At 40.2% G+C, this 24,711-nt stretch overlaps 1 protein-coding gene across 1 annotated transcript in view; it reads right to left on the bottom strand.

Annotated features, from left to right (window-relative positions):
• RNF144A (ring finger protein 144A) overlaps window positions 1–24,711 on the bottom strand; it is a 65,384-nt gene that overhangs the window by 25,942 nt on the left and 14,731 nt on the right. The window contains exons 2-3 of the mRNA XM_039568670.1: window positions 22,431–22,513; window positions 2,204–2,349 (exon numbers count right to left, since the gene is read on the bottom strand). Coding sequence (XP_039424604.1) covers window positions 2,204–2,338 — 135 coding nt within the window. The 5' untranslated portion in view covers window positions 2,339–2,349; window positions 22,431–22,513. The remainder of the gene's footprint in view (window positions 1–2,203; window positions 2,350–22,430; window positions 22,514–24,711) is intronic.

Raw genomic sequence — 24,711 nt, 5'->3', positions numbered from 1 at the left:
ACTAAGAATTAGGCAGTGGATGTACATCCTCTGTATTTTAGTACAACTTTTGTTACTGACGCTCTCAGCATTCTTCTGCATGAGCTGTCCAGCTGTGAGATGAACTCTGAGTGAAAAACTGGGCTCCAAGGGTTGTAGCGAATGGGACTACATTTATCTGGCAACCAGCCACCAGCACTGTTCCTCAGAGCTCAGTTCTAATGTCAGTTGTGTTCAATACGTTTATCAACTGTTTGGACGCAAGAGATGAATGCACCATTAGCAAGTCTGATGATGATATGAAACTGGGAACTGCTGCTGATTCTTTTGAGGGACAAGATGCCTTGCAGAGGGATCTAGATGAATTGGAGCAGGGAAATGATTAAATCTAACAAGTTGAATTGCCAGATTCTGTACCTGGCATTGAGTAACACCAGGCACAAGTATGAATTAGGAGAGGAGTGCCTCGAGACCAGTCCAGCAGACAAGGATCTGGGCGTGTTGGGGTGATCCAGCCCCCTGCAGGGCTGGGGCAGCGAGATGCCAGTCAATCCCAGCCCCTCCCCTGGATGGAGTTTCCCGAAGAGGCAGACTCAGAGGGTGGGTTGAGGGGCGGCTCAGAAGCCTAAGCCACACCCCCTGGGCGGTGCCCAGGTCCAAGCCGCCTCCCCCGGTTCTGGAAAATTCCCGGTTACTCGGTTGTTCACTGGTTCTCTGTTATAGCTCCCGCCTCTCGGTTTCCTCCAGTGGTTCTTGTTAAATTGTATCCTCCCCCTGGCTTGTACCTCATTGGTTGTTTTCCCCTTTCACCGCGGTTTTCAAATTCCCTATAAAACTGAGGACAAGGCTCCGAGGAGCCATCCCATCACAATCCCATCATTCCCATCACATCGGATTCCAGCCTTCCGAGTTCGTTCGGGTTGCGAAACTTCTAACAATAAACCTGTTAGGAGCCACACCAGAACAGTCTCTCTCTTCCTTTGTCTCCAAGCTAAGGTGAGCTGATACAATCAGTTCCTGCTGTGTTTCCTCTGCCGAGAGGCCATCGAGCTAGCTCAGCCAGCAGCACCTTTCCTGATTCCGAAGCCACTTCAGCGACGCGTGGAGGTAACGCATCTGGACTGACTCTGACCTGGGGCACGCCAGAGTTGGTGCCTCGAGCACCAAACGCTGCGTTATGGGGGTGCTGGGTGACAGCAGGCTCCACATGAGTCAGCAGTGCCCCGGCAGTCAGGAGGGCAAAGCCCATCACAGGATCACCAAACACAGCATTGCCAGTTGGTCAAAAGAGGCGATTGTCCCACTGTTCAGAGTTGGTGCAGCCTCACCTTCAGCACTGGGTGGAGTTCTGGGCTTCACCATTTAAGATGTATGTGAAGGACCTCGGATACATCTCCAGCGGACAACAAAGCTGGCAGAAAGGCTGGAAGGGGTGTCCTGTGAGGAGCAGCTGAGAACCTTAGGTTTGTCTAGTTTGGAGAGAATGAGACTGAGGGGCAACCTCACTGCTCTCTAAAGCTTCTTGAGGAAGGAAAGTAGAAAGGGAGGTGCTGAGCTCTTCTCCTTAGTATCCATTGACAAGAGACATGGGAATGGTTCAAAGCTGCACCAGGGAAGATTCAGACTGGACATCAGGAAGCATGTCTTTACAGAGAGGGTGACCAAACACGAACAGGCTTCCTAGAGAGGTGGTTGCTGCACCAAGCCTGTCAGTATTTAAGAGGTATTTGGACAATGCCTTTAATACCATGCTTTAACTTTTGATGAGCCATGAAGTGCCCGGGACCAGGGACTTGGACCACAGATTGTTCAGTTGAAATGATCCCTTTCAATTGAAAGGTTCTATTCTCTTCTAAAATTAAAAAAAAAACCAAAACAAACAAAGACCCACCAAAATCCCAACAGAAAAAAACCCCACCTAAGCACCCAACAAAAACCCAACCAACCACAAAACCACCCCCAAATCCAAGCCACTGACAGATAAAAGGAAAAGTGTGAATAACCTTGGTAAGGAGATAACCATGCAGTATATTGAAGTGCTAAGTAATTTATTTTTTTTTTATTACAGGAAAATGAAGGTTTACTTGCCAGTATTTGTGTCATGTACACAACACCATTTCCACTGCAAGAGCAATACTTCAGGGTGAATCCTACCCAGAAGAAACAGTATTTATGCAGTTAAAACCGTCCTGTTTTTTACGTGTAATAAAGAACACAAACTCACCAGTGTACAGAAGATGCACTGGCATTGTGCTATTGTTGTCATCTGCTCCACGGGGTATTCACCAAGGCAGAGCTTACAGGACACTAACGGGTCAAGTACCAAGTCCCAGGTAGGCCTGTATCTTGCTGTAGTCATTGCAGAGCAGTCTGAAGAACAGCACAAAAAGCAAAGATACTCCATTATTTCCTTATATTGATACTCTGTACATTTCTGCCACTGGAAATCACATTGTCAGCTATTGCCTGTTGGGTTCGTTTTTTCCAATGACCTAACAAACAACCAGCAATAGTTAACTTCACAGTGCCAGCATATGCACTCCCTTTTATATCCCCTGCCTGATAGAACCTGCATACAGAAAGCAGAAGGAAAAAAACCTCACACCTAATACACTGAAGGTATGAGAGCAAGCAGGAATACACTTAGGTCACAGGCTTTTGTCGCACATTACAAATACAAAAGTCTCGTTTCCAATTCCTATGGTTTTCATCACTAGTTACAAGCTTTCTCTCACCAACATTAAAATTTACTCACGACATTCCTTAACCTCAGCTACCCAGACAAGACTCAAAAGGAGTTTCATAAGTCAGACATTTATTATGCCCTTTTCCACCATGATATTTCAACTCACAGAGCCAGATATTTTTGTTCCCAAGAGCATGACAGATCAATCAGTTTGCTGTTAATTTTAGCAAGAACAATAAATTTTGAGTACACTACAAGTTTTAGCCTGCATTTTCCTCCAACCCTTTCGATATGCTAAGAGCACAACTTTGTTGTGGCAACAACCAGCTGGTGCAAATAAGAGCACAAAGTGAACTATATGAAGAGGCTATAATAACCTACGTATCACCCTCAAGACAGTGATATGATAGGATCATGCAGAGCATCTTTATCCTAGGCTTCAGCGCCCAGATGGAGCATTGTCAACTGACTAAGCAGAAAGAAAACCTTGCACATAAGAAACATTCTCACAAAGAGGAAAGCTAATTTATGAATTTTACATGAAGAAAAACAAAACAAAAACCCACACTCCCCCGAAACATCTAGGGTAACTTATGGAGTACATCAAATCTTAACAACATTATTTACTAGTAATGTTTTATCACTGTGACACTGACCTTCCAAAGTGTAGAAAATTCACATCCCAAGCTGCTAAGAGGTTCACATTATCGTGCCTGCCTTCTTCCCAAAATTAGGTGTTTCCTTAACATTGTCACACCAGCAATTATGTCACTTGAATCATGATTACAGTTTTTTTCAGGTTTTGTTTTCTTTTTTTTTTTCTTCCTTTTCTTCCCCCCCACTTCCACCACCCGCCCTTGCAGGAACTGCTTATTTTTAAGTCATATCTGTGAACTTTGCAAGACTTCCAGAACTGCAACAAACTAATGTTTACTAGACTAGATTTAGGCAGATGTTCAAGAAAAACGTGCTTTTTGTCCCCCAAGAAATCACATGCAGACTTCACAAACATTTCTTTGAAGTACCAGTCTTTGATATTCAATTAATTGTGGGCATGACTCCACCATGGTCTCTAACACATTTCTGAAACAAAGTGAAGATTTTGTCAGCCCTCCCATTCAGTCCAACTCATTAGAAGATGCTTTTTATAAGGTACATAAGGGCCACCAAAAGACATTTTTCTAGTGTAGTCAACAGGGAGAAGAATGGGGGAGGGAAGAAAGGTTAAGCAACCCGATTTCCAGGGCTGCTCTAGATCACTTCCTCTGAAAGCCCACACACAAACTCCACACAGTTTCTAAGGAAACAGATGGAACAGCCCCACAGAACAGCACATGAATAACGGCTCCTCCTCACAAAATACAACTTGTGCTGTGCAGTCTTTTTGTAGACCTCAACAGGAAAGTCTGACATGGTGATATGAATGAAACCCCAGGACTTTTAAGGCTACTAGACTGCTTCTTTACTTCACCACTACTTTTTCATTACACACAAATTACAAGCAAAACCAATTTTCTTCTTCCAAACTTTGGTTTATCTGACACAGACAGATTCATGAGGTATTTGAGAAGTAGTGACCAAACACATCTGAACTGTCTGCTATTAGTTATTTGCTTGTCCTGCCTAGTTTATTGTGTATTTGATGCTTGTGGTAGCGAGTAGATGATACTAGGAAATGAACAATGAAGGACAGATTTGTGTTAAGAATGTACTTGCATACATCAGGCAGACCAAAATCATAGCAAATTTTGCAGTTAAGATGTAGAAACTGACAATTCAGACTAAAGCTTACCAAATATGTGACATGGCTCAATCCAGAAAAAAAAATTAAATATACATATATTCAGTGTGGGTCAATAAGTGACAACAAAGGGAAAATATCAAGCTTTCAGCCCCAAGGCTTTAGCCTTGTTTTCTAGGACATTCAACAGAGGCTTATTGGTATCACTGTGGTAATTCCACTTTGGCAGCACAACTATACTTCAATAACACCTCACTAGGAAATATTTCTCCTCTTTGTCTTCTGCAAAGCAAGAATGAATCCAAGTAAAATGCCTTCCAAGTTGGCTTTCAAGAGACCAGCAGAAATTAGCTGCCCCAAACAGCTGGCATGTAATCCATGCTGAATTCAGCCACGGTGATAACTGAGCAAAACCTGAATTCAGTCTCAAATAGTAGCAGAGCCATTCCTGCTCACCCCCCCTCCTTGCCAAACACCTTCTTTTAATAAAGAAATTTTGCATTTATTATGGGGCAAGGGGAGGACACGCAATGTCACTGGTGCCATTAAAGCAAAGACCAAGAAATTTGCCTAGAAAAACTTGTACAAAAAGCCTCCACACCCCACTGGATCATCTCTCCTGGGTACCCCTGTAAAGGAACAGAGAATGAAGCTTTTAAAAGCACACACTACATCTTGTTTCAAGATCATCCAGCACATTGCTGCAACTAAATAATAAGCCTCTATGTTTACATCACAACACTTAAAAAAGCTTTTTTTTTTTAAATAAAGCATAAAACTGAACAACAAATTCGTAAGAGAAAAGCTGAAAAACAAACACCTTCTGTCAAAACCAGATTAAAACTCCTACTGTTCCACAACTGTGGCCTCTTATGGCTTCAGACTGTATTCTCATTCTCTGTAGCGATTTGCAATGCTTCAGGGAGAATGCTAAGTAATTGCAAGAAAAACAAGGTAACTAAAAGGATTTCTAGAGGAACAAGATACTGAAAAACATCACTGTGTTGAATGACAACACCAGTTACACAGCCAGTAGAAAATTCTGCCCCATGGTTTGGCTATTTATTAGGAGGTCCTAAGAAATACAGCTAGTAAAGGTACAGAACTACAGTCCAATAGACCTTAGCACACTAAATATATAGTTCACTGGAGATTGTGTTACTTGCCAAACTCAGTCCAAACATCAAAACTGATAGCAGATACACCAAATCAGACTTAGAGGCACAGTAAATTAGAAGAGAAGTTAGTCATTAGTTCAGACTCCCAATTCTACTGCAGTTAAGGTCAGTCTCATTTACATATTTTTGCCATGGTCCATATCTGGTAACACTGAATTTGTGAGATCCATGGTAAGACAGCACACAATCTTCCGGGACAGTATCCCAAAGCAAGCTGGAAGTCAGAAGCATAGGATATAGCTTTAGTAAGAGTTTGTTCAGAGCAGTCTTGTCATAAATAATTAACAGCCTGACTAATGACTGTTTAATTCTACAATTACGTGCATATCCACACTGAAAGGGAACCTCTGCACAAAGAGAGACAAGAGACTGAAGTCTTCTTACTGTAATAACACATTAGTATATATGAATGCAACTCTTAGGCATTCCCGGAGATGCACATGGAGTGAGAAGGAAACTTTCATTATTTCTGAAGAACAATTAATGAATTAAGTGAACATGAACTGTATTTCTGAACAGTAATCCCTCAGTTTTCAGTCCACCTACACAGACTACATTTTCTAGTGAGAATAAGTGGCTGATGACCTCTGGTAAGTCAAGAATAGAACAATTCTTTCTTTTTAGGCCTCAAAGAGTTGCAGAGAACAGTGAAACAAAAAATACTGTGAAAACTCCTGTGAAAGCAGGAAATAATGCAACTTTCTTATATACAAGTCATTCAAGAAATCATAAAACAGTATGATTTTTCTTATTGCATGCTAGTCAGGTATTTAATGGCATTGTACAGTTAAACTGCAATTGCATCATCAACACTTAGGATACATGACTACCTATGTGAGAAGAGTGACTAGAAAATAGGGTTGAATAAAAAGTCACATGCAGCCACATTAGTCACACTAACTGGTGGGTCTTTTCCACCAAGTAAGACTCAAAATAGAGATTTCAGCAGAATCTCAATTTCAGCTTTAGGTCAGGGATGGGTTTAATTTCTAAACTGTCTGTCTCCTACCAGACAGACAGTTAATCAGGTACACTTAAGACATCTGCCTTAAGGAGTTAACTTAATCTGAATTTACTGACAGGATGAAAAGCAGCTCTTTTATAAATCAAAGGAAGGGACTTAAATGGGATTTAAAATTTGTTCTCAATCCTCTCGTTCCTCTTTGTCAAAATAACTCTAATTAAAATAACAGAGGCTACTAGATGAAATCAGACATCTGCTATAGTAGAGTTTTAGTACTGTGTATATATATTTATAGGTATAAAAAGTATATAATTCAGATAACATTTCCTCCTATATAAAGTCAAACACATCTGTCAGTACAACTGTATGTATTTATTTAATACATAGGAAGTATGTTTATATACTATATATTTATACAATTAATATTGATAAATATATAAAAATATAAATCTATACAAAAATCTACAGATTTTAACTTACATGGAAGAAGTCTACAGATGTCTGAAGTGGAGTCATCTGTAGAAGGGCTACTACACTGCATCTTGAAACTGGCCCTGTCTGCCACATCCTTTAAGTGAATATTTTTGACTTTGACCTAAACAGTTTTGAGCCTTCCTCTGCAGCCACATCTGTGCACACGATCCCACAGCTATGGGCCGCACCCTCACGCCAGCAGGGGCTAGCCCCATGATCCAGGTATGGCTAAGGGTATTCAGCAACAGTCCTGGAGCTTGCATTATTTGCTACCCCTCCATCAGAGCTGGAATGTGATGTCATTTTTCATTCTTCCTAGGCTTTTCCAGAGATCCTCAGACAGATCATAGGAAAGAAGCCTACATCACATAATTGACCACTTTGCAACTGTTTCATGTTGGTGTCACCAGTTTTTATTATGCAACTACACAAAAGATAAGGTAATTTTGATGTCACTTTATAAAACAAATTAATTATTACACTCCCCCATCAGGTGGATTTTACAATAACACAAACTGGCAGGCAGACTTACTATCTCTAACTTATCAATCACAGTTAGTTACTGGCATCTATCACTGCAGTAACTGTGTCTCCAAGTCTTAATCCTCACAGAACTGCTTGGGAGGTAAAGCAAATCACTCTCTGTGAGAGGTATCAGTCACACCAACACAAGACTGATTTACAAGGATGTTTAGAGATGACTAACTTCAGAGCTTTGATGCCTGCCTTCCTTAGGTTCTTAAATCCTGTCAACCTGTCAAATGCCTACCTAACTCTCCAGGCTTAACTCATAATCTGATCCACATTCAACTGCACAAGTCCAGCAGATACATATCACCCTGTGAATTCCAGACAACCCCAACCACTAAAGCCACATTCTTTCTTCCAGCAGTATAACAGAGTGCTGTTTATAGGCATAACTCTTTTCAACATGTAAGAAACTTCTGTTTATACAGAGTATAGTCCCTACACAGGCTAACCACTAATTTCAACCTCTCCAGGTTCTTATCTTCAAGCTATTCCAAACCCAGAAGAGATAAAAGACCATGTATAAGCTTAGAGCACTGTCAGCAACTTCAGTCTCCTGGACAACATAGCACAGGGGAAACAAGCTCTGAATTGAGGGACTTCAATCCATTCATAAATAACCACTATGTTTCTTTGCTTTACCTCCCTGACTGATAAAATCCTATGTTTTAAATATATATATAACATATATACACACACGTATCTACGTGTACATATAGATGTATAAATATATATATGTATAAAGATTACATTGATATATTCCAATGCCAAGAAAATAAAGAATGTCTTTTTTCACTGATAAAAGGTATCTGAACAGTAACATTGAGTGCAAAACAAAATAAATCTAGTGGACTGTTTCAGGGAAAAAACACTGTTAGGACATGTTAGAAGACGGAAAAAAAACCAAAACCACACCAATTTAATTGCTAAATACCTGGTTAAAATTTTTTCTTGTTTCTTTTCCAGAGAAAAGAGAGTATTATACAAGGCAACCATCCCTGCCAAAACCTTAGACAATGTGGTTTGATTACTGTACAGACCATGAAAGATTTTAAATATTAGAAAAGCAATGGACAGTTTCTAGACCTATGGATATGAGGATACTGCCTATCAAACACATGGGTGGGTAGAGAGGAAAATATGGAGACAAACACAGAAAACAAAAGATTGTTATAACCTCCTTCAGAAGAATACTACAAATAGACATGCCATAAGCTGTCCATGCAGAAGTACTCCAGAGAGCTGGATCCTTGCACATATTCCAAAAACACAGTCACTGAATGTGACAGAGCCAAAGACTTTCCTGACCTCGCATTTTCCTATGTTTGTCACTGGCACTGCTGCCACTGTGGCTTCTTGTAGCACTGCCAAACAGCAGCAACCTGAAATAAACTGGGTGAGGCTGTTATTCAGATCCTGTAGGCAAGGGTGAAAACATTTCAAAGAAAAAAAAAGAAAATCACTTAATTCGATCTGAAAGAAACTGCAGATGGGAAAGGCAAACAGGTAGAAGGGAAAGAACTGGAAGAGTCAAAGGTAAGAAAAAAGAAATTTAATAAATATAAAAATGGTGTAATAAGTAAGACAATAGAAAACATAGGAAAGATGGGAGAAATCTGGAGAAAATAGCCGAAACAGATCATCCTCCTGGCTCTTCCCAGAAGCTGCATATTTTGTTACACAAAGTAAAATAACAATTGAAGTGGAATCCCACTGCAACATGGCCCAAACATTCAATATTCCCAAAAGATGACACAAACAAAAGGACAGGTGTGTAAATACTAAAGAACATTGCTCAGAACTCATGCATCTAATCAATGTTTGCTATCCAAGAGATTATAAAAGCATTGGAGCAGCAGATGACAGGCAAAAGCTGGGAAATCCTTGCACTATGCCATTTCCCAGCATTGGAGTCCCAGATCCTCAGCACACCTCAGAGCACTCCCAGCAGTCAGAGGCACAAGGCCTAAGATAATTTGAAACAGCCAGGTCAAGATGATATGCATTTTAAAAGCATCCTCATCTCTGCTGGATGGGAAAACTCCATCCCACATAATATGGGAGAAAAGCCTGGACACTGTAGAACTGGTTTATCAACTGGATCTGAAACTGGAATGAGTGCATCACATTTTGGTCTACAAAGAACAAGCCTGCCCATCTCATTTTCTTGCTTTAAGAGTCATGAAACTATTAGATCCTTATTAAAACCCTTCGTATACTTTACCACAGTAAACCACAGTCTTTGAATACTGGGGCCAACACCAAGGCAACCATCTGTGAATTACCATGGCAATGACTAAACCCATACGAAGTGTGCGAGGCCACAGGTTAAATCACTAACAGTCAAAATGTTTATTTTAGAGAAGGGAAATCAGCTGCACACAGAAGGGGTCTTAAAGTGAGGCAAGGTGAAGTCAACCTAAAAGAGACTGATCTTACAGTCAGTTGTAACCTAAGCACAACTGCATAGACCCTCCAACACTATCTGGCACTTAGAAGTGACTTGAGACCAAATAGCATCCTAGCCTGTAAAGGCCACAGTAAAAAGAAGGGCACAGACAAGTCCACTGCTCTCTAGGGAAACATCTTATTTTATTATTTTCCAGACATTCCTAGACCACCCACTCAAAAACAACTATGTTTTCTGCTATGTCTTTTCTCCCCATCGCTTACATTTCCCCATGTTTTTATTTTCTCTTCCCCAACTCTTTTCCCCTCCACCCCTTTTCCTTGTTTCCTCCTATTCTTTTCCTCCTCTCTGCTTACAAGAATTGATGAATTAATGCACTCTGGGCTGTCTCCACAACAGCAATAAATCAGTAAGGAGCAGTTTGAAGCTCTGACATACCACAAGCTTTTTCCTTCTCCAGAGTTGACTCTCTCAGAAAAGTAAGAGCTATGTTTACACCAAGTCCAAATAACACCAAGTTTGAGCTCTTTAGCTTTCCTTCTTGGGGGGAAAGAGAAAAGCCTTAGAAGCTTAAATCTAGAAACCACATTTAAAACTATGCAAAGTTATTGCGAAACTGAAAATATGAGGAAGGGCAATGGAACCCTAATTCTTACCGAGACATTTGGACCACCTCTCAAAAGGAAATCAAAACTGTTCTTTTACTTGAAACTATGACAAAATGCATGCTCAGGGCATGCTGTATTTCCATTGTGCTTTGCAAGTCTCAGATGAGGAGCAGAGTACATGGGATTGAGAAGCCCACCACAAACCCTCTCAAGGTGTCACTTACATACTAACAGTGGAGCTCAGGTTTGAACAACAGCTCCTGTGTTAGTTGTAATACAACACATATCTAAGTACCAGCCCTTCCTATGCTAGATCTGAAATGCAAAGCAGATATGCTGCTGGCTGAAAGCAGCATTCAGATGGGGGTAAAGTCTGGTTAAGGCTATTAACTGTAGCTCTTTGTTCTTTTGTCTCAGTAACCACAAAATTCCAGGTAGATACTGGTAAGAGACAGCATCTTTCACAGCTCTCGGTGTGGACAAGTTCCCGGTCTCATTCCCCCAGAGATCAGAGTAAAGGTTTCCCTTGTTCAGTATTAAGAGGAAGAAGAACCAAGAGAGCACATATAATCAATATGATTAGAAAGAATCATTGCCAAAACACAGAAAAAGTGGAAGATTCTTCACAGAGTAAATCTTTATAGGTGTATTTTGTGTACTTATTACAATCATATGGAAAGTTACATTTACTTTTTCCAAAATTATGCCTAAAACCAGCTACACTAGCGAGAAGTCAGAGCTTCTCTCCCAAACCACCAGCTTCTATTATACCATTTCACCCTGTGAATTAGACGTCATGGCATACACATTCACCATGCTGGTGTGACACACCAGACTAAACATAAGGAAAAACTTAGGATGGGATTTAGACTGCCCAAGATAGTTACCCTACTGCTGGTGCCTACAGAACCAGATTTTCAGGTAACTGCCTACACTACTTATTCAGAGAGAGGAAGGAAAGTGATTCTAAAGATCTTCAGAGGAAGACAGTGTATCTAATACCAGGCACCTCAGCCAAAGGGAAAAACCCCATCCAAACAGGAAAAAAACCCCAAACCACCACGTTTCTGTAGAATTCTGTCTACTAATAATAAACCAAATGGCTTGAGCTGTGCAATGGGCTGAATTATGTGCCAGTACATTTTTTTCCCCCTCTCAAAAACTGAAAACACTGATACAGCCTCCTCAGTACATCCTGCAGACAGGATCTAGTCTCATCAACACTAGCTGCTACTCACTGTTTTTCTTACTAGTGGTACTAAATTTCAAAACAGATAAGAGAACAAAATATTTTTATCACTATTCATATCATCTGATGCTTTACATGACAAAAATTACAACTATCAGCTAAGACATTTTACAACAAATCTCTGGCCTGACAAACTCGATGACTCCGGATTCAAATCTCCCTTCTTGCACTGTTCAAATCTAATTGATTATTCCCCTGCATCATCCTGAAAGTTTTGTCTTTTTATCTCCTTTCCTATACTTAATACTGTCGTTCTGATTTCCTCCTGCTTGAAGCAGCCTGCTCTCTTCCCATCATACCATCTGTAGCACAATCCAGTTCTTCACTCTTACTGTCCTACTAGGCAACTGGCTTGGAACAAGTGTTCCTTTTCTCTCTGGGAAAGGGGCATCTTGCCTTTAAGCACAATGTTACAAAATTTAATTATAATTTGGTCTATGTTAGTATCTAGCCATGCTAGCTTGGTGAATAAAGTGATGTTTGTTTCCACATTTCATCTCGCACATCCAAAATTCCATGCTCCAACTATGTATCTCCATGTCCTGGTGAGACAGCCAGCACATGCCTGTGCACAATGTGTCACTCACATGGGCCAGGGAACGTAAAGACAGATCTTTAATACATAACAGTGCTTGGATTAGGGGCAGATGCTTAATTTGGTCTAGTTTCTCTCTAAGTGATGGTCTGGTCAAGTCATTTAGCACAGGCCTTGCAAGACCTTCAATAAACACAGTCAAGACAATTTCTTATGTCAGTGTGAACCACTAAGACTGCGTGCACCAAATAAAAGAGAATCTGATGATTAGAACATCAACTGAGTTAGAAGGAGCAACTGATTACCTCTTCTGTCCCAAACTTACTGCATAACTGAGCAGCTCACACAGCCTTAGTCAGACAGACACATCAGCTGGTACTGACTACAGCACATGGGCTGAGCAGAGGATGGTGGATGAGTAGTGTATTAGCTGCCTGAATACATGTTTTTCTTCACTTCTCCCTCTGCAGAGAATCTGCATTTAACAGTATTTTCAGAGGTATAATGTATTAGCCTCAACATCAGCCCCAGCTCTAATCCTTCACAGTAATATTACTGCTGCATAGTAATGCTTCATGCTTCATTGCTGTTTTTTCCTCCCTCCCCACCTTAAAACAACATTTGCAGTACAACATACATATACAACCCTTGTTCACTGCAGAAAGCAGCAGCACGTGGCAGCGACTGTGCCTAACGCCCCGGCAACACAGGCAGAGATACCAAAACCAAAGGCTGAAGCACTGAGGGCATGTAGAGACAACTGAAAGCATACCAGGGAAGAAACAAAGAGCACAGAATCACCCGTGATGGAAATGCTTCCTTCAGGGCTCCCCTTGTTTAGGCAGCAAATACAGTAAGTTACAGACCTTTTGATTTTGGGAACACATGCAGAGTGCTATTGGGATTTAATCTGTACCACTTTGTACACTTGAGCACAGCTCAAAAATGAGTATGTGTTGGTCTCTGGTTTATTACTCCTAATTTACATTTAGTTTCCTCCTTCTACTCATGAGTAATTGTAGTAAATTAAGATTAAAAATTAAATTTTAGTGCTTGAACTACAGTTTTCTTCCTCATTTACAACAAAATGTTAAGAACAAGCTACTGGTAGTTCTACAGTGGCAAATCACTTTCCCTGCCAACTAATTCATTTAGTAAGGACAAGAGGCAGAAGGCAGAAACTAATGCACAGTAAGTTCTACCTGAATATAGGAAGAACTTTACTGTGGAGGTAACTGCACAGGAACACATTTCCCAGAGAGGTTGTGGAGTCTCCCTCACTGGAGATATTCAAGAACTGTCTGGACACAATCCTGTGCAAAATGACCCTGCTTGAGCTGGGAGGTTGGACTGGATGATCTACTGTGGTCCCTTCCAACCTGACCCATTCTGTGATTCAGACCTTTGGGATTTTAAACTTTTACTATTAAGGGACTTGGCTTTTGATTTACACAAATAGAACAGATGTTAAAATTATTCAAGGAATATACCAACAGAATATGCTATCAAAAAAAAAAATTAAATAAAGCTTTTCTAACATGGTATCAACAAAATCAATTTGTATTGCAATAAAAATATAAACAGAAAAAGGATGCTGCCTTACACGCCACTGTATTGCTATAAAGAGGAAGCTGAAGGTACTTAAGTCAATCCCTTACACCGTCTACATACTCATGTAATTCATCCTGTTAAAGAGGGAACACCTCAGGTACAATGATATGCAGGCATTAATACCAAGTGTGACCAGGTACTTAACTCTGTTGTAGATTTGGTATGCAGTGAATGTGACAGCCGACTCAAGAGAGGAATTGCCTGCTACCATTTTGCATTGGCTCCTAACACTCCTAGACCATAATAACCCCTTCCCCCAATTAACACAGACATTGCAACTGGTGGTCAGTCCTGGTATTCAGAATACACCCCATACTGCACATTCACTGGAGCACTTTTGGGTTTTGTGTCAGTACAAACCATTGGGCATCCTGCTCAATCTGTAACTTTTACCTGCTCATGCACATGGGCAGAAAGGATGCTGAAACACAGCCCTCCCTGCACATCTTGTGGATCATAGTGCTGACCTGTTTACTAGCAGAAAGCATGCTGGGACCCGGGATAGAAAACACCTACTTACTCTTCAGTTTCACAGTGGAGAGATCTGGCTTGCTGCATAAAGCAGCTGAAATTTGCATAGACTTATTCTGGCAAGGAGAAAAACATTTTTAGGGCAGCTTAAGCTTGTGGTTATCATTCTAGAGGTTTATAAAGAAAAGCTTTAAAAACAAAAACAGTCAAACAAAGCTTTTTCAGTGATTTGTGATGGTTTTTAAAGGAAGTTAAAAATACCAGAATTAAGTAATTTTATTTCCTAAAGAAGGAAACAAAGCAGTGATACTTATATTTAAAGCACTGACATACACAATATATTCCCTAAGCAACTTCATAAAATTATCTTCTTCCACAGGTACATATGATCAGTCTATGTCCATTACCTAAAAGGTAACTAAAGCTTGTCCCACAAAAACAGGATCCAAGAAAAGGCTAATAGTTCTTTGAAAACATGGTTCTCCCTATGTAAAATATCTATGTCAAGTCTTTTACCTTGGACATCCAGTTATGTCTGAAAAACACCTTTTCAGGAGCTTGACATATACTCATATGGATACTCTGCACAGTCCCAGGTTATTAACAGAAACCAACTGCAAATTCCTCTGTGGGAAAAAGATTTCCCTTTTTCTTTTATATCTGATTAGTGCACACTGCAGTGGGCCACGGGTTACTGAAGTTTATATCAATACAAACAAGTTGTAAGACAATTCAACTAATATCAATAGCCTTGGTACTAAATTCTCTCCCTCAGAAAACAGATGACTAGCTGAATTTAGTGAGCAACCACTTTCCGCAGAGCCATTTGGGTGTCTACTTTGGGGAAGTATCCCTATACAGTATTTGTCTGAGCAGTTCTGGCTCCTGTAGCTTCCCTCCCTTTGTACGCAGCCCAATCAAGTCAAGTTAACATTGAAATAGCTAATAAAGAAAAAAACCTTTTTTCTTTAAAAAGTTATGACTAAAAGGCTGAATTAAAAACTGCTAAGCAAAGATACTCTACACTTCCCAGAGGTCAAGTGGAGAACATTTTAGATAGTAGGAAACTTTCCAAGTTCAACTTATGCTTTCCCAAACCAAACAAGACACAAACCACAGAAGCCTGCCCTCTTTCCAGCTGCTGGGAAGATCACAGATGAGGTTGTTCATTTATGGTCCCAACCAAGTAACGTGGTACACACGCCACCACCCACTTCTTCAAACATACCTCTCTATTTAAAGGGAATCCACTGTACTAAAAAATAATTCTTTATTTTAAGTTCTGTAGTTGTTACTTTTTCCTATTTACTTTAATGGTCACCATAGTGTTTTATGTTCAGGACATTGTGAAAATACTGCCAGAGGTCTGACATACCAGTTTAAAATAGACATTTGGAAAGGAATTGCTGCAGGGGTTCTAAACCAAACAACATGGATTACAACCCACTGTTTAAAATTAGGTTTTGTGGTTTGTTTTTAGATATTCCTAGTAACAAACTCAATCTGATTGCTCTTTCTTGGCTCAAGTTACCGCACCTAGCAATCTAGGAGGCCAATAATAGAAATTTCATTCAAAATATTGCTATTAACGTTCCAAAATAAAGAACTACGTGACTGAGCTGTGTCATAGGCCTTGAGGCATTCTCTAGATTTTGCTGGTGGTTTTTTTTTTTTGTTTGTTTTTGTTTTTGTTTTTTTTTTGGATCAATGGACAGTAAATGCTTGACTAGGAGTTAGAAGTTTGACATGCTTTTAGGATTAAATAGTTTCTCAATTTTAAACTACGCACGAAAGAAGAGCTTTCAGGAAGAAACTGAACCTGGAACATCTTTGAATTCCTATTGCACGTTTAATGACAAGACCCCAGCACCAAAGAACAACTGTTTAACCATCAAAGGTATCCCACATTTCTTTTCTGAAATCCTTGGGTAACCTATATTGTCTACTAATAGAGTGTTTTGTCCTAGTTAATTGGCAAAGGCAGCCCTTGAGTTTCTTTCCAGCAGGAAGCCAATTAAATAGATTCAAGAGCAAAGCAGTGCTGCTTTAAAAAGCAAACAAGAGGGAGGAGCACAGGAACTGGCTGCTGCTTCTCCAAAAGATTTGGAACAAGCCATTCCTTGAAAAACTGGAGACACAAAGCAGTGCATCTCCTTTACACTCTGGTGAGCACAGATGGGAGCAGGAGCATTGCAGCTTGAAGCAAGGTGCTTCTCTTGCAGCTTGAAGCAAGGTGGTCTTCAGAACTCACTTAGGTGGGAAAGGCTAGAGCAGAGCAGTGTAGGAAGACCCCATAATGCAAGAGAATATGGGAAATTCAGGTTTTATTTCAGCCACATCAGACTCTGTTCTGGATAGAGAATAGGGAGGATTTAGCATCAGCCATACTGGACCAGTTGTAAGCCAAGGCAGTGCTACATAAACTCTAAACCTGTGAAGCCTGATAGCTGAAGTCATGCAGTTGAGTTAATGGGGAGTTTGGGAATATGACTGACAAAACAACTAGGTCAGTTATTACCAGCACATTCATAATTTATCTGTACTTTAAAAGAACAAAAAACCCCAAACCCCACTAAAGAAGGCCCATGGGAGACAGTGGAAATGAAAAGGATAGACAGAAATCATCCAAACACTAGATTTAAAAACATAAAGCAAAAGCTGATCACATGGGGCTTCTAACCATGTGGTTGTTAGAAATTAATAAAAGTAACCAACCATTTGTAAAAATGGCTAATGAAGATTTAAAAAGTATAAAAAAAATAATTGCAACACTATAAAAGGAACCAATTATGGACACAGAAAAATAGCACTAGAGCAAGAATTCAGGGTGCTGGGCAGAGACCTCTTCACTCAGGTGTTGAACAACAATACAGGCTCTCACACTTGGGCACAACACTTCAATACTGAGCGACAAACTGAGCTTAACTTCTAACCACAGATCTGAATCACCTAAGCCGGCTTGAAGAGGATGCTACAATACCTGCTAGTGACCTGAAATAACCAGGAGGTCCAGGTTCTTGCAATGACAGCAATGGTCAGAGAGTTAGCAGATGGAAAAAGCAGACAAAGTGGTATGTAGTGCATAAGACAATATAATTATCCTGTGACACAGACAGTTTGTACTCTTTCCTGCCTTCCCTAATAATACTCAAAACGAAATGTTTTCTTCTGTGGAGACTGGTTTTGCTTTTTGGTTAAAGAAAGCAGCATTGAAAAGTGGCTGCTGGGCTTGGAACAGCAAGTTCTGAGGTCTGAGAGGGCTCCCAAGTACTTGGAGAAGTTCTTTCCATAGCTCCAGAGAAAACCAGCTTGCTCATGCAGCTCAGCTTGTGCCTGACAGGCCAGCCACCAACCAACTTCCTCGCCAGCCCTGAGCTCAAGGCTTTACAGAAATGGGAACCAGCATCTCAATTTATGACAGACATTAAAAGGACTGCTGAATAATATGGCAAGCTGTAAATCAGCTTTTCACCATGGCAGAAAAGGAAAAGGACTAACTGGACAGTTCCCCTCTCTGAGATCCAGACCTCTCAAGCAGCTTCTCTCCTATTGGCAGTTCTTATTCTGCAGTGTTACTTCAAGCCAACCTGCAAATTTTATAGAAAAGTGAAACTGGATTGAGACATGCAAAAAGCAAGCCACAAGAAACAGGAAGAGCTGAATTTGTACCTACTGTGGATGGGAGGAAGATTTAGTAATAGACATGACGGGAAACACAAAGAGCTATCGATCCCTGTAAGGATCAATATACTACCAGGAGAATGGAAAATTGATCAAAGAAATTTAGAGTCTCCACTGTAATGCCTGAATCTAGGGTCAAGAAAATTCTCAAGTACTGCTGTAATGGAGTTGTGTACATTGCATTCAAAAAAAAAAAAAAAGTGGAAGACCGCTTGTGCAAGCTTAGGAACTGACTGTTATGCAGCAACAAGACTCTTTTGCACAAGATATATGATTGCTGCAAGGTATGCAGCAGTTGCCTAACTCTTTTATAAAGGTCAAAATATACAACAGCAGACACATGTCTTGACTTGTGCCTCCTTCCCTGCTTCATACATTGCCAGTACATTCCAGCACACTTAATACTTTGTACATCTGGAGTAGTCAATGTCCTCTATACCCTCTCTCAAACGCTGAGCTGGAAAAAATGAACCATTCCCAACCCCACTAACTCTTGCAATCCCCTCTTAGAAAGGTGACCAATTTTACAGAACCTGGAACAAACCAGAAAAAGACGATTTCACACATACACAGAATCCATATGAAAAGTAAACGTTCACAGCTGGATTTAGTCCTACAAACTTCAAAAGAGGGGAGAAGTAACTCCTAATCAGGTTTTCGTACATGGTACAACACTAAAACGTCTCTATGTTAGAAGCTAATACTGATTAAAAAGAAAACTGCCTGCAACAGCAAAATGACAAAAATATATGAAAAGAAAACCCCTCCAACATTTGAAACAAAGCCTCAGAAATGCTATCTACAGCTATTTATTTCAACAGGATGCCAAGTTCTTCTGCAGCAACAGAGGGGCATTGAAAACTAAGAATTAAAAATCACAAAGGCTGAGAAGGCCATGTCTGGTCAGAACCACTTCCATGTTGCTCTGAACAAGCCACAAATCCAAACATACAAACAACCAGGTAAACAAGGAAATACAGATGGCTTTCAAATGAGCTAATTTACTTTTACAAATTTTGCTTACTGATAAATATTTCCCACTTTCAAACCTTTCTTTATTAGTCGGGAAGATTTTTTGTGAATAAAGCTAATAAAGACATTTAGTTTTTCATCCTATTTCATGAACTATAATTAAAAATAAATTTCACTTTGCGGCTGACAGCACAGAATGAGTTTGTCACCTCCACAATGCAATTCTTTCTTCATGTCACAGGCTGAAAAAACACTTCTTGACTTTTGTAGACAGATATTTACATCTTTATTAAATTTCATTTTACCTACTAGTTTCCTATGTTGGACTGAGCCAAGCTGTGCCTTTGGCTACTGCTATAAGACATAGCAATGATGATTATGATAATAAAAAATGCAAATTATTACTGTATCACTAGATCTTGATCACCCACTTGTCACTAAATTATGGTACAATGATTCAGTTCATATAGGTCTTAGCTGCATTAAGGTTACAGACAGCTACTTAGAAAACATCTTTTTCTGAAGCAAAGCCAAAATATTTTGATTGCTTCCTTTCACCATGAAATGAAACATTAGAACCATTTTAAGGTTACAAACAATGAGACACATGATCAACTCTAATAGAAAGTCCCACAATTGCAAGCCAACACTAGATCATTAGAGGAGAATTTTGCATTTTACTGGCAAACTCTGACTTTCCCCATCTGCTCCCTTCTCTCTCTACTAATGAGTAGGAGCAAGCTATGAAAGCATGTCTGAAGATGACAAGAGCACAAGCTTCTCTAGATGCTTAGCAAAAAAATCAATGAGCTGTCCCCCTATGTTCAGTATCACACTGACAGGAGTGGCAGGCCCTTGCCTGCCAGACGAGGAAAATCAGAGGGCAACACTCCTCTGCTTTGTATTAATCATCTGAGCTATGTATGGTATGTTCTTGTTCTTTACACAAATACCTCATGATCATCTGTGTGCCACAAATATTTTCTAATACAGATCTCTGCCAGGACATGCTCCATTTCAGTAATCCTTTAGAGCCATTTCAGTGAAATAGGGTTGGAGAGCAGCAGAAAGATTCAAGAACTCAAGGCACATTTCAACTATGTATGTTCACAAGATGCCAGAGCTGCTCTCACACTCATCGAAGGCCAGGAATGATTATAGAAGTTCACAGTTGTTTGACTTTTGCCAGAACATATCATACTCAACTTAGGTTTCCACTTGTTTGAGAAAATGAAAGAAAGACTGACCAGTTATGCATGCTTTTTCAAGACAACAGACACAGCTCCTGAGAGTACTTTACAAATGCTTTTTCCTTTGTGTTTCAGAAAATGAGATACAGTGCCTGGAGAGGTTTGAAGATCTTTAGAGGCACCTCAGCAGAAAACTAAACAAACAGCAAGGTGCAAACAGAACAAGCTGCACTTCTGGTAAGAACATGGTGGTGAATGTGGGAAGAAGCAGACCACTGTGCCTGAAGGCATGGGACTCTTCAGGAGAGGGATGGAGAGCTGAAGGAAGGGAGAGAGGCTGAGGGACCTTGGCTCATTTAGCCTCCCACATGGAGATCAAGAAGAGATACAGTCACTCCTGGAATATCCATGATGCAGGGTAAAGTACATCACCAAAGAGGAGAGGAACTGTTTCAAGAAATCATTGACCCCAAGGACAGACATGTATAAACTTGTCATTTTCCACTTCTTATAATTTTCTTCAAGTTTCTAAGTATCAGAAATAAATGTGTTTCTACTATAGCTTTCTAAAAGTAGGAAAAATGCTGATTACTTGTAAACTGAAAGTTTATAAAAGGAATTAACTATCTACAGCCCAAACTGTGATGGACACACACAAAAAAATTCTTTTTGATTCTTTGTATTTAAATTTAAATCAACTAGTTAAAGAAGAAAACAATAAAACTGTAGATTTATTTTTTTTAACCTCAACATGTTTTTTAAACAAGGGATATGACAGACAGCATCAGACATCTTGGTTTTAAAATAAATTTTATCTCTCTTCTTCCCCCTCCATTTAGATTTTCTGCTTATAAAAATATGTGACAATACAGACTTTTCCACTTAGTACTAAAAAATGGAGCAGGAAAAAAAAGCCTAGATGAAAAATATTTCAGCTAGCTATATAATTAAGAAGTACTTCTTTATATTAAGATATGTAACTCAGACAGAGCATACAGATTGTTACATTAAATCTTCAGTACTCAAATACAAGCCAATGAGGGTATGATTATGTTTCCACAAGAGGTTTTTCCTGTGATCAAAGAGTCAAGCAAGAACACCATTACACTTTGATAATTAAGCCAAGAACATGAGTTTCAAAAAGGAGGGGAAAAAAAAGTAGTCTGCCAGTGCATAAGTATATGACTTTTTAGTACTATTTCCAGAAGATGCATATGTACAAAAGTGGCAGTGCTTGGAAAAATGGAAAGCTACCAACAGCAAGTCACAAGCTCATGCAAATGAAAAATCTAGATCTGTCATTATTTCTGCATATAGCCACATATTAGAGCAAGCATAATGCAGAACTTGCAGCTCTAGCCATATTCACGGGATGACCTTTTCCAAACCACAGAGAAATAGATAGGTTTTAATTATTTAAACACAAGTTCTGCTGCCTTGTAAAAGATCCGAAGATAAGTATGTACTCTGTTTTTTGTTTGACTGAAGATACATTTACCAATTCTATCAATAATTAGCTATGGAGTACATATAGAACTGTAGCTATCTCAAAAAGGAAATTACTATTATCTCACTCCCTTACTTGGAGTATATGGGACATATGGAGGACATGGGATATGGAACTATTAAATCAAAAACCATATATGAAAGCAAAATAGGCTCTGCTACAGAGATAAAGATATATGTGTTTTATATGTGTGTATATATATACACACATATGTATGATATTTAGAGATTTAAATTTAAAAGCCTAGTGAGCCCATTTTAGGTAGTACCATAAAACTGTATTTTGAGGACTACTCTCAAACAAGTCTCTGTGACTTGGATTTTGCTAGGAAGCTAATTAGAACACAGATTTGGTTGTTTTCCTACATTTCTTTGGTAAATGAACCAATTTTTTTCATGCTAGAGATCCATAATTAAAAGCAAACTTTGACAAATTCCCTCCTCTATACTACCCCAGGCTATGTGGCTTCCACTTTTAGGGAACCACAAGAGCAATTCCAAAGACTGTAAAACCCATGTCTCAGGCATATTTTTCCCTTCCCACAGCTTCTGTTGGCATGAGTCCTATGAAAGTGTGGCTGCACTGAAAACTGCATCTGTCTGTGCCCTGGCCAAGTGTTGTCAAGACAGTCAAGGCAAACACCTACCACAACAATCTCTCCTTTGTCAGTCACAGGGATCCCATGAGAAAGCACCAACCAGTCTACGATTTCAGTAGTGTTAGACAAGCCTGAAAGAAGAAAAAATAAGGGTCACACTTTATTTCAATTGACTGTATAAAACAGAACTAAGAGCTCCATTTTGCCAAGGAGCTTTTAAAATTTGATAGCACGAACAGTCTTAGCAAAGACAGACAAAATTCACCTCCTAACCCTTCCTACTCTCTGCACTTACTGAATCAGTTTGTACTTATCAGCTTGGGAAGATTAATCTCATTACACAAGAGACTTTTACTATTATTAATTTTATTTTTAACAATGATTTTCCAAGCCTGAAAAAAAAATTACGTATTACTGTCATCTTGCATACCTGCAGCCCACATTATCCAGAGCTTCAGGAAAACATCACAAACTGTATCCAGATCTAGGTTCAGGGACTTCTTACATACAAAACCAGCAGTGAGCTACAACAGCTTTCTACACACTTAGCAAAGCCATTCTCGAGATTGTACTGGGCAAACATACATACAAAACAATGTACAAAGCCCACTATGCTGAGCAATAATCACTCTGTAGGCAGAACATTTTAAAAACTGTGATCAGATGGAAGCTATTGTGCAACAGGAAGGCTATCACACAGCTGCCATCAGAGACATGGTGGGATGGCCAGCACAACTGGAGTGCTGCAATGGATGGCTGTAATTCTTCAGACGGGAAAGGCAAGGAAGCAGAGGCAGTGGGGGTAGCCCCGTATATTAGGGAATGTTTTGACTACCTCGAGTTTGATGATGATGACAAGAGGGTTTATAGGTAAGAATCAGGGGAAAGCCAATAAAAGCAGCAGGAGTGATGTAATCCTAGCAGGAGTCTGTTACAGACTGTCCAACCAGGATGAAGAGGCAGATGAAATATGCTGTAAGTAGCTGGAAGAAGCATCATGATCAGTAGCCCTGTTCTTGTGGGGGAATTCAACTTCCAGATAACTGCTAGAAATACAATACAGCAGAGAGAAAACAGTCTAGTCCTGGACTGTCAGAAGAACTTCCTCAATCAGCTGGTGAATCAGTCAACCAGAAGAGGTGTTCCGCTAGACCTGTTTTTCACAAACCCAGGACTTCTGGGTGATATGATAGTTGGAGACTGTCCTGGGCATAGCAATCACAAAATGATGAAGTTTTTGATTCCTAAAGAAGTAAGGAAGGAAGCTAAAAGAAGGACAGTTTATGACCTTGGCAAATCAGGACTACAAGGATGTTGCGAGGTTATGCAGGGAGAAAATTAAAACAGCTGAAGCCAAACTAGAACTTCATCTGACTACTGCCATAAAAGACCATAAAAAAACTTCCATAAATACATCAACAAGAAAAGTTTCTATAAATACATCAGCAACAAGAAGGGCTAAGGAGTACCACCATCCTTTATTGGATGCAGGGGGGACAGCATAGTCACAAAGGTTGAGGAAAAAGCTGAGGTAATAATACTTTCTTTGCCTCAGTTTTCAACATTAGAGTAACTGTTCTCAGGGTTAAGCAGCACCCTGGGCTGGAAGACAGAGACAGGGAGCAGAACGAATAATGCAAGGCGAAGTTGTCAGTGACCGGCTACACCACTTTGATATTCACAAGACTGGGGCTGGATGGGACCTACTCAAGGGTACTGAGGGAGCTGGCAGACATACTCACCAAGCTACCTTCAATCGTTTACCAGCAGTCCTAGCTAACCAGGGAGGACACAGGAGACTGGAAATTACCAAAAGTGACACCCATCTAAGAAGGGGCAGAATGAGGATTTGGGGAACTACAGGCCTGTCAGCCTGGTATCAGTGCCAGGGAAGGTGACAGAGCAGATCATCCTGAGTGACATCACACAGCATGTACAGGACAACCAGGGGATCAGGCACAGCCAGCACTGCTTAGGAAAGGCAGTTTCTGCTTGATCAGCCCGACCTCCTTCTGTGACAAGGTGACAAGATTCCCCCATATGTGGCACTGGTGAAGCCACACCTCAAGAGCTGGGTGCAGTTTTGGGCCCCTCTTCTTCTTCTTCTTCTTTGGGCCCCTCACTTCAAGACACTGAGGTGCTGGAATGTGCCCAGAGAAGAACAACAGAGCTGCTGGAGGGTCTGGAGCACAAATCCTGTGAGGGAGCTGAAGGAGCTGGGGGTGGTTTAGCCTGGAGAAAACAAGGCTGTGAGGAGTGACCTTATCACTCTCTGCAACTACCCAAAAAGAGGTTGTAGCCAAGTGGGGATCAGCCTCTTCTCCCAGGT

Source organism: Corvus cornix, chromosome 3 (assembly GCF_000738735.6).
Source record: "Corvus cornix cornix isolate S_Up_H32 chromosome 3, ASM73873v5, whole genome shotgun sequence".
In the NCBI taxonomy this organism is placed as follows: domain Eukaryota; kingdom Metazoa; phylum Chordata; class Aves; order Passeriformes; family Corvidae; genus Corvus; species Corvus cornix.
This window is presented reverse-complemented; position numbering and strand designations above follow the sequence as displayed.